General features: G+C 38.7%; 2 protein-coding genes across 8 annotated transcripts in view; one reads left to right on the forward strand and one right to left on the reverse strand.

Moving 5' to 3' along the window:
• The first annotated feature begins 763 nt into the window (after positions 1 to 763).
• Positions 764 to 3,751, forward strand: LOC135079288 (polyubiquitin-C). Its single transcript, XM_063973905.1, has 2 exons — positions 764 to 881; positions 1,103 to 3,751. Exon 2 carries the CDS (start codon positions 1,111 to 1,113, stop codon positions 3,622 to 3,624), a length of 2,514 nt encoding a protein of 837 aa, XP_063829975.1. The 5' UTR covers positions 764 to 881; positions 1,103 to 1,110; the 3' UTR covers positions 3,625 to 3,751.
• A 6,418-nt stretch (positions 3,752 to 10,169) lies between these two features.
• LOC135079294 (endophilin-A) overlaps positions 10,170 to 16,792 on the reverse strand; it is a 39,414-nt gene continuing 32,791 nt past the window's right edge. For 2 of the 7 annotated variants that reach the window (XM_063973911.1, XM_063973912.1), the window contains exons 6-12: positions 16,714 to 16,780; positions 16,506 to 16,562; positions 16,074 to 16,174; positions 15,624 to 15,727; positions 14,751 to 15,028; positions 11,057 to 11,178; positions 10,170 to 10,428 (exon numbers count right to left, since the gene is read on the reverse strand). In XM_063973911.1, coding sequence (XP_063829981.1) covers positions 10,303 to 10,428; positions 11,057 to 11,178; positions 14,751 to 15,028; positions 15,624 to 15,727; positions 16,074 to 16,174; positions 16,506 to 16,562; positions 16,714 to 16,780 — 855 coding nt within the window. In that variant the 3' untranslated portion in view covers positions 10,170 to 10,302. The other 5 variants (XM_063973913.1, XM_063973916.1, XM_063973915.1 and 2 more) reach the window with 5 other exon arrangements.

Raw genomic sequence — 16,792 nt, forward strand, 5'->3', positions numbered from 1 at the left:
ACGCGTAAACCACGAAACCAATTGAAATGAAATTTATGACAGCGATAGTTCTTTGTTTGAGAAAATGGAGCCTCAAAAGAAAACTTCTTTTTTTATTTATGCATAGCAAGGCAGGTATTTGACCACAATCTCACCTGATATTAAGTGGGATGCAGTCTAGGATGGTACATATCTGCCCTGTAAGTGCCTATTCACTCTCGCCTTGAAGAGGCCTCTACAAATTCAGCAAGAGTTGATGCGATCAACACAAGCAATTATACTTATTCATGCGTATTCTGATTTGAGTGTTCTGTGTTCAAATAACAATTTTGAATAGTGTGAGTTGAGGGGCATTTTCATTAGTCGTTAGCGCCCGCATTAGCCCGCGATAGTTTTTTGAAACTCATGCCGTAGGTCCCGCATGGGAGGTACCATTTTCATGCGGGCAGCCCTTGCCTTCGGAATAGTGACCAACATTCCGTTCCGATCTATGAAAATCCACGCGATCAATGAAAACCCACGTGCGTGACCTATCCTTACATTTACTAAGTATCTCCAATAATAGGTACATTTACAATTGTACAAAAATAATTTTCTGTTACTAAAAAGTACAAAAACATATTCTACTAAAATTCCTTATTGGGAACGAAGAATATTTTTTATTTCATAATGTAAATGTAATAACGGTATTTATATTATTAAATCTGGTTTTTAGGTTGGCTAAACTGATTTCGTGAGTTACCAGATTAAAAAATAAGGGTATAAATACCATGACGTTTCTCGAAAACTTGTCAAATAAATATTTCGTGTGAAACGCAATTATTGTGTTGTGAATTTGGTCTTGTTTTATTTTTACATTGTAAGCTGTATAATTTCGTTAATTACTACTAAGGACTAAAATAGTAAGTAGATTTTTAATTAATCATTTCAATCTTTCGAATTTACAGTCAAAATCTATAAAATGGGTTGACACAAAATCAGATTGCCCGACGCCATTTTGTGTTCGAGAACTTTCTTTGTTCTTTCTTTGTCTTTCAAATCAATACTTCGTACCTACGCAGAACAACGCATTCCATCAAATTTGCAGTTACCTTTGTCCTAAAAGTTAATTTCATTGTTTCAGATATCAATATGCAGATTTTCGTCAAAACACTGACTGGTAAAACTATAACTTTGGAGGTAGAACCTTCGGACACCATCGAAAATGTAAAAGCTAAGATCCAAGACAAAGAAGGTATTCCCCCAGATCAGCAGCGTCTGATCTTCGCTGGTAAGCAACTTGAGGATGGCCGCACCCTATCCGACTACAATATTCAAAAAGAATCCACCCTGCATCTGGTGCTCCGTCTGCGTGGTGGTATGCAGATTTTCGTCAAGACTCTCACAGGCAAAACCATCACCCTCGAGGTTGAGCCATCTGACACTATTGAAAATGTGAAGGCTAAGATCCAAGACAAAGAGGGAATCCCCCCAGACCAGCAGCGACTCATCTTTGCTGGTAAGCAGCTTGAGGATGGCCGCACCCTATCCGACTACAATATTCAAAAAGAATCTACCCTTCATCTGGTATTGCGTCTACGTGGTGGCATGCAGATCTTTGTGAAAACCCTCACAGGCAAGACCATCACCCTAGAGGTTGAGCCTTCTGACACTATCGAAAATGTAAAGGCCAAGATCCAGGACAAAGAGGGAATCCCCCCAGACCAGCAGCGTCTCATCTTCGCTGGCAAGCAGCTCGAGGATGGCCGCACCTTGTCCGATTACAATATCCAGAAAGAGTCCACTCTCCATCTGGTACTCCGTCTGCGCGGTGGTATGCAGATCTTTGTGAAAACCCTCACAGGCAAGACCATCACCCTCGAGGTTGAGCCATCCGACACTATTGAAAATGTTAAGGCCAAGATTCAAGACAAGGAGGGAATCCCCCCAGACCAGCAACGACTCATCTTCGCCGGCAAGCAGTTGGAAGATGGCCGCACCTTGTCAGACTACAATATCCAGAAAGAGTCCACCCTCCATCTGGTATTGCGTCTGCGCGGTGGTATGCAGATCTTCGTGAAAACCCTCACTGGCAAGACCATCACCCTCGAGGTTGAGCCATCCGACACTATTGAAAATGTTAAGGCCAAGATTCAAGACAAGGAGGGAATCCCCCCAGACCAGCAACGACTCATCTTCGCCGGCAAGCAGCTTGAGGATGGCCGCACCTTGTCCGATTACAATATCCAGAAAGAGTCCACCTTGCATTTAGTACTCCGTCTGCGTGGTGGAATGCAGATCTTCGTGAAAACCCTCACAGGCAAAACCATCACCCTCGAGGTTGAACCATCTGACACCATTGAGAATGTGAAGGCCAAGATCCAGGACAAAGAGGGAATCCCTCCAGACCAGCAGCGTCTTATCTTCGCCGGCAAGCAGTTGGAAGACGGCCGCACCTTATCCGATTACAACATCCAGAAAGAGTCCACCTTACATTTAGTACTCCGTCTGCGTGGTGGCATGCAGATCTTTGTCAAAACTCTTACAGGCAAGACTATCACCCTTGAGGTTGAGCCCTCTGACACTATTGAAAATGTGAAGGCCAAGATTCAAGACAAGGAGGGTATCCCCCCAGATCAGCAGCGACTTATCTTTGCCGGCAAGCAGCTCGAGGATGGCCGCACCCTTTCTGACTACAACATCCAGAAAGAGTCCACCCTTCACCTTGTACTGCGTCTTCGTGGTGGCATGCAGATTTTCGTCAAGACTCTCACAGGCAAAACCATCACTCTGGAGGTTGAGGCCTCTGACACTATCGAAAATGTGAAGGCCAAGATCCAAGACAAGGAGGGAATCCCGCCAGACCAGCAGCGACTCATCTTTGCCGGCAAGCAGCTCGAGGATGGCCGCACCTTGTCCGATTACAACATCCAGAAAGAGTCCACCTTGCATTTAGTACTCCGTTTGCGCGGCGGTATGCAGATCTTCGTGAAAACCCTCACAGGCAAGACCATCACCCTCGAGGTTGAGCCATCTGACACTATTGAAAATGTGAAGGCCAAGATCCAAGACAAGGAGGGAATCCCGCCAGACCAGCAGCGTCTGATCTTCGCTGGCAAGCAGCTTGAGGATGGCCGCACCCTCTCTGACTATAACATCCAGAAAGAGTCCACCCTACATCTGGTGTTGCGTCTGCGCGGTGGCATGCAAATCTTCGTGAAAACCCTCACAGGCAAGACCATCACCCTTGAGGTTGAGCCATCTGACACCATTGAAAATGTGAAGGCTAAGATCCAGGACAAGGAGGGAATCCCTCCAGACCAGCAGCGACTTATCTTCGCCGGTAAGCAGTTAGAAGATGGCCGCACCCTTTCTGACTACAACATCCAGAAAGAGTCCACCCTTCATCTGGTGCTCCGTCTGCGCGGTGGCATGCAGATTTTCGTCAAGACTCTCACAGGCAAAACCATCACCCTTGAGGTTGAGCCCTCTGACACTATCGAAAATGTGAAGGCCAAGATCCAAGACAAGGAGGGAATCCCCCCAGACCAGCAGCGACTTATCTTCGCCGGCAAGCAGTTGGAAGATGGCCGCACCCTCTCCGACTATAACATCCAGAAAGAGTCCACCCTCCACCTTGTATTGCGTCTGCGTGGTGGCAATTAAATTACGCCAATAACAATTTCTTCAGTATTACTGTATTTCTGTCTACTTTTCTGTGTTATCTGACTTCTCAATGTAATCATTCCATTTAAATTGCAACCAATAAATGAAACTTGATTAGAAGCTTGAATATGTGTTATTTTTTATCCCTTTCATGTTTGACTCATCCATTGCCCATGGTCCTACTACTGCTTTGGTACACTGGTAGAACGGAAAATTTTAGTTTGGTGGTACAAAATCGTATAAAACCCCATATTTTTTCTATAGAACTTTTGGTAGGACCATGGACAACGCACGGGCCTCTGGGCCTAAGCAAGACGAGAGCTGCCATAAGGCCCGGCTTCCACACTAGCACGCAGAGAGGTGTTTTTGTATAACCTATGATGAATGATAACCAAATCAGTACCTATATTTTATCTAATCTCCGGCTCGGAAATCTCTGAGATCAGTTATTCAAAACACATCTCTCGTCTCCGCTTTGGTGGAAAAAGCCGGGCCTAAGACTCGCTGCACACAGCAGTGCACAGCTTGGATCATTGGATGCCGTCGCGTCGTTCAGGTGCTTGCGGTGCGGTGCCGCGGTGGGCCGCTGGGCGTTGCAACTCTACGATTGCATAAGTAGTGACGTGATAACTTCGAGGGCCATGAACTTTAAAACTGCGTTGAATCATCAGAGCATGCCCTTATATTTTCCAAGGTTGCTGATTGAGGATTTTTCGAGCTTGAGCGTGCTTATTTTTTCTCTCGTAAGAAGGACCAAAGTGCCACACATCATTACCAACACGTATGTGTCGCAGTGTGGCGTGTCAAAGATATTGATTTACACGACCGAGATTCGTCGTCAGCAAGAGTGGGTCAGGAGTAAAAACTATCAATGTGAGTTGTGTAAATTCTTATATAGCCTGACCAGGAACATAAAAACCCTCGCCATGTTGCGGAAAACTAATGGTACTAATTTCTTTTAATGGCAACAGTAACTGAAAACTTCATTGACATGTCACCTTGCATGTCAGTCTATTGCTGTCAAAGTGTAAACAAACTTTATTTTAAATGTGCGCAATTGATTTTGTGAATTAAATTGCTAAAATCTTTTTATAGTCGTGAAAGAAAAGTGGTTCACAATGTGTTAAAGTATTTATCGAAGAGAAATACTAAGGGTTCGGACAATATTTTCATTGAATAATGTTTCCGACAAAGGTTGTCAAATTGACTGACATGTTTATCGTATAGTACAGTCCACTATGAAAATTAGCTGTGGTTTGTTTCAAATACCTATTAAAGTTTTTTGTCACTTTCTAAGTGTTGAATTTTATGGAATTGGGAAAGAAGTACCGAGTTTGAAGCGTTCATGAGCAGACATTGCAGTTGAATATTCAAGTTCTGAATTTGATTATTGATGAATAATAAAATAAATCATACTAACTCGATTGATGGTTTCGTTTAATTTATTTAAACCAGGTTACCTATAATAATATTTTTTCGTTAATTTATGAAAATATCAAATTAGCCCGTAATCCTGAATCCTGATATTCCTGATACATAAAGTTAGCCTATTAATTTAACACAGGTACGACTGTACTCAGTGTTGCACTATCAAATGCAATTGACGCGCCTCTATGCCAGGGTTTTTATGTTCCTGGTCAGGCTATACGAAGTAATTATCTAGAACTTGCCTAGCTAACTTTGTCTTTTTAAATAGTACTTAGCTGTGGACTGGACTTCCGCACTTCTTCACGGTCTACTTACCCGGAGTTACGAGAATGTGTCTTAAAAAGTTAAAACACTTTGCTCTAATAAGCCTAATAACCTTATTTTTAACAAAAGAAAGAAAAGAGTCATGCCCGTTTTCATCATCAATCCCAAACTTTTAAGTGACCCCTGTGGTAACACATAACAGGAATTTTGTTTTCATAGGGGTCACTTAAAAATTAGGGATTGATGGTGAAAACAGGCATAAGTATGGCTGGTATAGCTCCTAAGTAGGTACTTGGCTACAGTCTGGCTGCATACGCGGGCGCGGCGCTGTGTACTCAACATAAGAAAATCTTATTCGGGTGTCCATAGTGGAATATTAAACGGGGATTAATGAACTTTTTAGTTCATTATTCCCCATTATAAGCTCCAATTGGCGTTAACGGGGAATAGTGAACAAAAAATTCACTTATCCCCGTTGACGGGGATTATCAACGGGGAATAGTGGAATAAGCCGACATGCGGGCCGCCATCGCCACTATAGACACTTAAATAAGATGGCCAAGCATTAAAGCAGATGGATATTAACAACGTTTGCACAAGGACGACGTAGTATTAAAAGGAATTTGAAATAAAACAACAACGATAGTGTTAAATTGTTAACATTTTATTAGGAGGCGAAAACGAGCAATAAGTTTCGGGATAAATTTTAATACAAATCAATAATATTTGTATTACATCTCGTAAATCGTCAAGTTTATCTATGAAATTACAGTATTTAAAGATTACAGTAACATGAACAAGAATAATATTACACCATTACACACGTGTTCGCACCAATAGCAATATTATCGGGAGCCGCGGGCATTCGACATGGGACAACGAAGAAGCATGCCCCATTCAGTAAGATAATGCTTGCTGTTTCAAGGATGGTATGCATTAGTAAATATACATACAACTGTTCAACAATTACGCTGTACAGACTAGACTTTTAGAGCAAAACCTCTCAATGCATTGCCAAATTGACTTAATTACCAAACAGCAAACATCACCAACTACCTTCGGCTCTGCATACTATATTACGCACGTTGTAAAGCAACATTGATTCAACACACCAAACGGCGACTATAAAATAGGTCCTCTTCACTTGTCAAAGTTACATCCAACTTTTACCATACGATAGAACATTTTAAATATAACAACAGTCTCTATACCTTCTGCACGTGCAAGACAGGTTGTTCAAGTCCGATTAAATTGTAGGTATTGTTGAGGGAATAGTAGAATGATGCCTCGACACAACACTATGCAAATGTGTCGCAGCATCGCACATCAATACATCGAAACATGTTTTCATTACACTGATGAATGTATTATTTACTCAAAATACTTACATTAAGAGACACTTGAAGATAGAACAATTATTTATGAACTTACATACGACTAACATTAGATCTAGGTATTGTCTTTTGTATGCCAGAAATGTGAATTAATGGGGTCCGATTATTTATACGACAATTATTATAATGAGGCGATGATTATTTTATATTTTACGTTCAATATTACTGCAAGATCCATTTAGGATTATAGTGATTTAAGACGATTTAAGATCTTAGCTCGTAAGTGCATAAAATACATTTAACAATGCTATTGAATAGAGGCCTTGTAGTAAAATTTCTAATTTATTTTTTGGTATTAATAATTATGCTTTAAATGTATTAAAAGTAGATAGCTGTGAATGATGACTAAAGAAAATAATATTATGCTAAAAATTAAAATATACAAGTTACTGGGTAAAAAAATAAAAGTAAACTTAATTTAAATACATGGTAAGATACTGCAAAAACAGTATGATATTCTAATGTTATCACAATGACATTATAATATGTAATTATTATAGTTTGCCAATAATAATACATCAAACATCGAAACGCCATGAATTTCTGGCAAGATTTAACAACATATTTTTCTTTTCGTCACTTTATTACATGTATATTATACGTTACATTGTATACATTCTCCATTTAGATAAATAAATACCCGCAAAGATATTACTATAAAATCTATTCTCATTTTAATAACTAGTTATACATTAATAAATCCTAACATGTCCTGTGCTTTAGGAGTGTGATGGGAAATAACAATAATATGTAAAACTCATTTCATTCGGAGGAGGAAAATACTTACAAAGTTGATAGCGCATCTACAAAAATAGATTCACAATAACTAATTAATTTAACAAATTTACAGTTTTATTTTAAAATATCACTTTTCTGAATTGACGCTGCCTAGTTGAGGCAACGAGCCTCCGACGCTTGTTGTGAGCTAACGAGGCAATCGGGAAAGCTGTGCAGTGGCTCCAACAAACTCAGCGCCGGTTTTGAACCGTCTTGCTGATTGGGAGTCCACGCACTCTGCGGGATTACTCTATAACGACTACATTTTCGGGTCTATACGTCTCTCTCGCACATCCGAGATGACGTCATGAGCGAAAGAGCCGCAAATAATAGAAATCACGTTACGGAGTAATGCCCGTGAACACGGCTGTACGATGACAGGTACGAGGTTAACTCAATATTACACCTAATTTAGCTTTCTTTGCCGGAATGTCTTAATAATCGCGATATTATGGCTTCATATTCAGAGATAACGATTAACTCATTTGAAAGTTCATTTGTCATAAAATAATTTAATTAATATAAAAATAATCCGCTACAATATAACGCTAAAGTCATACTAATATAATTAAATCATTAACTACAGTAAAGGTATTCTTAGTTTGGCCGTAAATGCAATATGAGACAAATTAAACTAATGCATTTATGAATAAAAAATATTCGCAATAACAAACTCACATGTACCCGAACAATCTCCCAATCATTCAAATGATTCATTTATGTCATATTTATCTAACTCAGACAACTAACATTATTAAAACCAGCTATGCACGTTAAAATCTAAGGAATTGATTTGGTACTTACAATTTTAGTCTATTTAAGAAGAAAGTTTATAACATTAGGAGACCTGGGTATCATCGCGTTTGATACAGCAAGGGTATTCTTTGAAAATTAATAGGAAGACGAGAAGAACAATAAATCATGAAAAGTTTAACAAATATGAGACCGTTTTTAGAATACCATCACGTATGGACAATGTTACTCAATAATATTACACTGTTGAGCTTCTGACGTAGCACTAGATTCAATAAAATAATATGTTCTACTACATAATACTGTGTAACGTGACATAATAACAACTGCGCAACACTCTTTTTAGGAAGTATTCTGAGATGATATTAGGTAAATATTAGTCGGTGACATGACTAGATGGTGTATGAGCTGCCATTTGTATATTTAAATATGGCCGTTGCTTGTCTTTACTTAGTACCCATTTCATAAAACTCTCTATAGCCTGACCAGGAACATAAAAACCCTCGCCATGTTGCGGAAAACTAATGGTACTAATTTCTTTTAATGGCAACAGTAACTGAAAACTTCATTGACATGTCACCTTGCATGTCAGTCTATTGCTGTCAAAGTGTAAACAAAGTTTATTTTAAATGTGCGCAATTGGTTTTATGAATTAAATTGCTAAAATATTTTTATAGTCGTGAAAGAAAAGTGGTTCACAATGTGTTAAAGTATTTGTCGAAGAGAAATACTAAGGGTTCGGACAATATTTTCATTGAATAATGTTTCCGACAAAGGTTGTCAAATTGACTGACATGTTTATCGTATAGTACAGTCCACTATGAAAATTAGCTGTGGTTTGTTTCAACTACCTTATTTTAAAATTTTTTGTCACTTTCTAAGTGTTGAATTTTATGGGATTGGGAAAGAAGTACCGAGTTTGAAGCGTTCATGAGCAGACATTGCAGTTGAATATTCAAGTTCTGAATTTGATTATTGATGAATAATAAAAGAAATTCTACTAGCTCGATTGATGGTTTCATTTAATTTATTTAAATCAGGTTACCTATAATAATATTTTTTCGTTAATTTATGAAAATATCAAATTAGCCCGTAATCCTGAATCCTGATACATAAAGTTAGCCTATTAATTTAACACAGGTACGACTGTACTCAGTGTTGCACTATCAAATGCAATTGACGCGCCTCTATGCCAGGGTTTTTATGTTCCTGGTCAGGCTATATGATAGTTCTCTCAATATAACATCAACATTTCCAACCAATATTTTGCAATCATTAACCCCTCGTATACCAGCGGGGTTTCTCCAAAAAAACGTCATCCGAAGTTTCGAATGTTGCCATCCTTCTCACGCAAAGCGAGATACCAGCATTAGCGACAGTGACAGTTAGAACCGAAACTACGTAAACAGCGTTTCGGACTAGCCTTGCAGAGGTAACTCTGCCCAAATAAAGGTGTCAATCAAGTATCATTCGACAGCAAGCTTGCGTAAAAACTTCGGAGTAGTTCGAAGTATACAGGGTGAACATTGTCTGTGATACATCACATCTTTTCTTTCATCAATGCAATTCACCTGTAGATATTGCGTGTGATCACATAATATTACCCAGGATAATCTGTGCGTGAGATATTGGGTGCGTCTGGCGTAAAATAGAAATTGTAAGCAAAATGGCGATTATTCGGCTGTTTCTGGCGAGAACACTTGCTAACTTCTTCTTTTGGTCGATGGTAATAAAGTTGCGTTTTTGCGCTTACTGAAAACTTCGAATGAGCTGTCAATAGGGCATTCTAGTTGTCCAACAAAGGGCGCTACTATCAAGTAATAGTAATAAGTAATAAAGTCTTTATTGCGTATTCAATAATAATATATAATAATAAATATAATAATAATATATATATAATAATAATATATATATAATAATAATAAGTATAATAAGACTTGGTTATTAGTTCCAATTTGTGCCACTTGAATCAGAATCGTTTGACTATAAGTTGTTCTTCCACTCTCAGATACTCCATAACAAGAGTGCTAGCTTACATATGGGGCGACGAGTGAATACGTGCTTACATGTTGGGCAGGGGCACGGTGACCTGCACGTAGCTTATGGGGAAGTATCCCTGCTTGCCGTTGAGGCTGCCTTCGAACCAGTTCTCGTCCACTTTGTTGATCAGCGTGATCACGTCGTTCTCCTGGAAATTAAGAATGGAAACATTAGAAGTTATTACACAAGAGCTGTTATATTCAGCCCAAGATCAACTTCAGAAGCTATTTATGTCGTGACCTCATGCTCAAACTTACTAAAATATATTCTATGAAGCTTACCGAGCGCCTATATTTCAATGGAGCGTTCCTGATTGAGTCTGTGCCGCGCCAATCAGGAACGCGCCATTGAAATATAGGCGGTCGGTAAGCTTTCGGTACCGCGTATGCAGAGCGTGCTGATCTCGTGCCTAAGCATACGTCATACTTGCGTAATGCGTATGTTTCAAGCTTTCCCTTCCCCCTCCGCCTCCCAATTAGGGTTATTCTTTGTTTGAAAACCAAGATTGACATTTTCTTTCCATTTAAGCATAGTAAATACAAATGAGTAGGTCATCTTCATAGAAACGCACCGAGCGCGGTTTGTATGTACCGCGCTCGGGCGTTTCTATGAAGATGACCTACTCATTTGTATTTACTCTGATTTAAGCTTGACTCTGACTGTGGAGGATCACTATATGTGGTTACGATCGTCATCAGTGAGGGACCGAGGAAGAAGAAGCTTGACTCTTAACAATCTTCAACATGATCATGTATTGTAATTATATACCAACGCACCTTGAATCCCAGCTCGCCCTGGTTCTCCGGGTCGAAGTCGTACAGTGCAGTGCAACACGGGCCCTTGGCGGGAGCGACGGGCGTCCGCGCGGGCGATTTAACCGGCGACGGCAGCGGCGAAGCTGTGGACGCTTACGGGTTAATATTCCGAACTTGTGGCATTGATGTTTAGATAAATAGTTGGGAAATTAAAGTTGACATTACGACTTTTTTATTATATTAAATTGAGCAAAGGTGCGCGCGCACTGGTGACTTGTTTGCCGCCGTAGCAGTCCGTGATAGTATATCTGTTTCTGTTACACCTTTATAAAATACAAATATACTGTCAAGGTGACAAGAGTCACCCGTGCGCGTGCGCCGTAACAACATTAATATTGTCATTTTAAGAGGTCAAATATTCTATTGTATTTGTTATTTTAACTAGATGGCTAACTGCGATATTGATAAGTCAACTAAAATTTCCGTTTAAGATGGTTACTACAGAATTAATGTTCCTTGGATTATGAAAGCTTTGTTACGAATATGAATAGTTAATATTGAAATTGTTTAATTGAATTTTAGCTAATATATTCCTAGATGAATGATATTTTTAGTTATTTAGATTTATTAGCAAGTCAGGTAGAGAGTAAGAGTTAAAGAACTTTCACAACCCAACTAGTGATATTTAAAACGTTACTGATTTACGAATGTCGTGATATTGACCACAAAACTGAGTGTAACTGACGTAAAAGCTGGTAAAATGATACGCCACATGCTAAGCTAGATGAAGACAACATAAACGACTCACGGTTTCTTTTACAACATTGACATGCGATATAAGTGACCATTCGACGAATAATATGGTGCGTCTAGTAACCTACTATAACACCATGGATTTAAATCACTGACGAAACGAAATGACAAAACACTATCAAATCATAAAACTAAACTCAACCAACACACAAAAACTCAAGGAAAGTCTGGAAACTTCTACAATGTATGTGTAATGAAATGTGTTAATATTATGTAGGTGTTTGTAATGTGACCAGTAAGTACAACAAATATAAGAATATAAATAAATAAATATACTTATCAAATCATGTGGTATTGAAAGCTGTTATATGTAAAGACTTATTTTGTAAGTCTCACTAGAATGCACAATAATTCAGTGTGTTTACTTGTTAGTACTAAAAAATGACTAAAAGAGACAGAAAATGTGTGTGTGTGTGTGTGTGTGTGTGTGTGTGTGTGTGTGTGTGTGTGTGTGTGTCAAACCATTGTTTCATAAATGTTAAATAACAACTGTGCATAAAATAACGTAGACAGGTAGATCTTGTGTCCGTAACATACTAAACGAATTTAATTTATCCCAATACATTTGTAATAGTTCTAAGCTCTATTCACAACACTCAAAACTCAAACTCAAGCTCAGAATCTGTGCTACGATTGATTGACTCCATATTTGAGCTTAAATTTTAGTTGAGTTGAGTTTTGAATATCGTTTCATAACACAGTCTTTGATTTAATCCCCCAGTGAATCTTTAGTTCGTGAGTGACTCTTTAGATCAACTAAATTGTGTGTCGGTTCAACTAGGTATAAAAAAAGTGTCGGTTCAATCAAGTATAAATAAATCAACAGTGAACGCTAGTGTCGTGTGGTGTTACCGTTGTTGGACCGCTGCATGGACCCGGAGCCCGAGCCGGGGAACAGCTCGAGGTTCGAAGGCGGCTTGTGCTCCGGCGTGCCGGCGTGCGAGCCCCCTTCTTGGTAAGTAAATAAACACCACAACTGAGTGTACCGTATTTTGTATCGCTACGCAAACTACTACGCGTTTTGGTTATAGACTTTCGTTTGTTTTTTCGGGATTATGTCATCAATGAGATTGGTTTTTGTTATCCCCTTTTACAAACATCACTAATGACGTTTCTGAAATTGATGTCATTTGATGACCAAGACCCCAATAGTGAACGATTAAACAAAATAATTATCTCAACAAGATAATAATCGTGCCGATATTTAATAAAGAACTTTCAAATTCCAATTACATTGTATTGTGCTATTTTGTGAATAAGTGAAATTTTAGCAGTTCTACAGTACTGTATCTTGTTTTTAAGACAGTACTATAATTCATTATTTCAGTTCAGTATAATATTGCCTACATTAAAATCATGTGCCCTATGTAAATCAAGTTTTTCTGTCATGTCATTATTAGAGAGAGATAGGAACATCCAGAAGTGTACTTTCTACTCACTCAAAGATACGAGAAAGTATTAAGAACACCAATTAAACTGTCGTTACAAATTATACAATACACGTAATCGACAGACGATGGTAGACATTGTATGAAATTAGCATTAAATGGGGTATAATTACTATTAACTGCAGACTTCAACCATTAACATTGTTTATCACTTCAATAATCTATGCGAATTTATGAACAATATCTACCATCAATTGTTGATCAACATTTAAGAATTTAACAGTAAATCAGAATACAAATAAATTAATTCCACAATTGACGAATATCAAGATAACATTTATGTAAGCAAAGATAACCTGACATGACTTCTTTTTTACAAGTTTGAATTCTTATCAAGTATTTTACCTGAACTGGACAATATTATAATGAAATTAAGCCTAAGAGAATATAATTTTTTGTCACGTCAAGGTATCTTTGCATGTCAGAAAATACACATAGCTATAAATATTGTCATTAAAGAGGATGGGATTGGGAAAGGAAGGGACATCTTGGCAACCTGAAAAAGAATCTGATAATTACTGTACAAAATTGGACCTCGCCTCGTTTTAGTGCACACATTATATCACTATATTAAATACAATTTAAGAAGCTTAAAAATAAAATAAAAATGTGTCATGTGTACCGACTTTTTCACCGATATTATGTACCTAAACCCGAGTATATTGTGTATCTATCTATCTATTATTTACAGGAAGACATAGAATTCCGTACTTTAGAAATGTGAATGTAAGATTTAAGAGTAGAATATGTATTATGAATAAATAGTATTGAGATTGTAAACAAACACCTGCGGGGGTCTACTTTGTAGCCTCGTTTTCACATTTTCGATCTATCATGCTAGTGTCCTGCTATGAGAGAGAAGGATGGATAGATTCGAAAAGATACGTAAAAAGGGGTGCAAAGTAGCCCCGCTTTACCCAAACTCCACCGCATCCAAACTCCTTGCCCCAAGAGTGTAAAAGCACAGAAAGTGTTGTGACCCCACCACCGCCGTCACCAGTGTGAAGCGTGCCGTGCCCGAATGATGAGTGAGTGATAAACATAAAATAGTTTTGATCACAAATTGCACATTCGGATATATTTTTAAAGTTCGCTATAGTGTCAGAAAGTAACAACATAATGAATTAAACTTTAGTTCCGTATTGAATAAAAAAGTATAACAATATTCTTAGATTGTATCATTAATTTTAGATTTAAACGAATACAATTTAGAAAAGGTTTTAAGAAATCGATATTAACCTTGATGTATAACATCGTATTTTTTGTCCACAGGTTTCCAACTGAAGTATAGCCTGTATTTGTTGTTTTTGCTTTCCCTTATTTTTATCGTCTTGTCTTCTCACATAAGAGAATAGCTTGTAAACCATCTTTATCCACCCCAACCCACTCCCAATTTAGCAGTGCAATTCCCGACCAAAACAACAAAATAAACCAGCAAACAAAACCGAAGTCACCTGTCCACGGGTCGCGTCCGTTCACGTTCCTCGGCGCTGGATGCGGCCTGAAGGCCTGCGCTTGTCTCGGCGGCGTCGGCATTTCCCACGCCCGAAGCGGGTCGCAGCTGAGGTCACCGACGGAGGACGAAGGGGGGAGGTGGTGGCGGGGACGGGACAAACTCTGGGTGGAACCGTACCGCCTACCATTGGTCAGGTCGTGGATGCCCTCGATGTGGAGGTCTGCGAGTGTCTTCGGCACGAATTCCAGCTTGGGACGGTTGACGGCCTCGTCTTTCCTAGAAAACGTGAGGGAATCTCGTTTTAAGGTTCTTCTTTTTTTAATGCAAAAAAAGACAGGTATTTGACCGCAATCGCACCTACTAATGTTAAGTGAGTATAAGATGATACCTTCTAAGTGCTTATTCACTCTTGCCTTGAAAAGGCTCGAATTATAGAGTATTCGGGAAAGACACCAATTATTCTGATTATTATTGTTCATTATTATGATTAATTTGGTTCGGTTGAAATTGTATTTTTAATCTTCCTTATTGGGCAATTTATACCAATTACTAATCGATGAAACAGGTATTTTATTGAACTCTGCGTCGTCACTACAAGTCAAATCACTACACTAGTGACTTCATTGGTTTGCCAACTCAATGAGTGCTATAGTTTTTTGTACTTATTAACAGCTGGCATCATTTGCGATTGAAATTACTCTATAGTGGCGATATCCTAGTGAGTGTAAATGCGAAAGTTCAACCGTTCCAGCCCTCATCAGTTGGCGTCACTGTCTTTACCACTAGCAAATGACAGTGACCTTACTCTACAGTGTACTTATTTATTTTAAAACCAGTGTAAAATAAATAAGTTTGCAATTAATTTACTTACTTCTCCATAAGCGTGGACACGAGTCCTTTGAGAATCTCGGTGCACTGTTGATGGTATTCCAATAGGCCCTCGGCGAAGAAACTAAGCTGCGCTACTTGCTCTACCTACAAAATACGTAATTTATAACTTAAATCATGCACATAGAGTTCACAATCAAGTGTTGTTTCTCGCAAAAACTAGCACATAATAAATATGTCGTCGGCAAGTTACAAAGAACCCTTCTTTCATCATTCAGAAATTATAAGTCATTCACCTTCTCGTAATAGAACTTGCAACTTGTCGATAACACATCTAAGGTAAGTAAGGTACACATTATGAGGCTTGGAGACACTGATCAGAGTGAATGAGTGTCATTATAAATATTGCAATATTATGGTAAGCTCCGCCCACACCACGTAATAATGTGCACCTTTATTTTAAATTGTTTCTACGTGTGTGTAGTCAACTTACATCATTGTCCAACAGGTTGAACATCCCGATCTGGGCCAGTTGCAGCGACTCGGCGAACTTGTCCTCGGCCTGTCGGATCTCATCATCTGGAATGTGAGAGCCTGATGTGTGAGTGCGCACCGACGCGTCGTGCACGCGAGGCGGTGGAAAATGACAGGACAAGCCAAACAAAAGAATAAAAATGAAAAACAAAAGAAAACAAAAGTATACAGACCAAACGCAGAAAACAATACTCGGGTGCAAAATGAGATGGAGGTAAGGACGACGCACGCGCAGGGCGGGAACACAAACATGTAAGAAACAAGTTTCTGTTATAGGATTTGTATAATGATGCTTAGTATTAATTACGTGTAGCTGCCTACTATGGTGTATGTATCATGGCTGTCTAGCGTTCAAAAATTAAGTTCCATTTATCAAGATATCCCCACGTACCCTGCCTTGGTGTATGACTTGGGCTTGGACTCATATAAGGGCTGACCCTACCGGGGCCTGGTTGATTTGTACCAAAAAAATAAGAAAATCGTCAAATTAGCACACTTAAAAGCGCAACTAAGAAGTATAGAGTAAAATTTTAGATTAAAACTTTTGATTTAGAATAGAATGTTAAATGGAACGGGGGGAGATATAAAACTGTGATTACCTTTTGCTTGTCTACGTCGTTTGCAGTCAAAATCGAGTCTACGGCCTTGTAGTTTCTTTCGGTGATGCTACAAGATAAG

Source organism: Ostrinia nubilalis, chromosome 16 (genome assembly GCF_963855985.1).
Source record: "Ostrinia nubilalis chromosome 16, ilOstNubi1.1, whole genome shotgun sequence".
Taxonomy (NCBI): domain Eukaryota; kingdom Metazoa; phylum Arthropoda; class Insecta; order Lepidoptera; family Crambidae; genus Ostrinia; species Ostrinia nubilalis.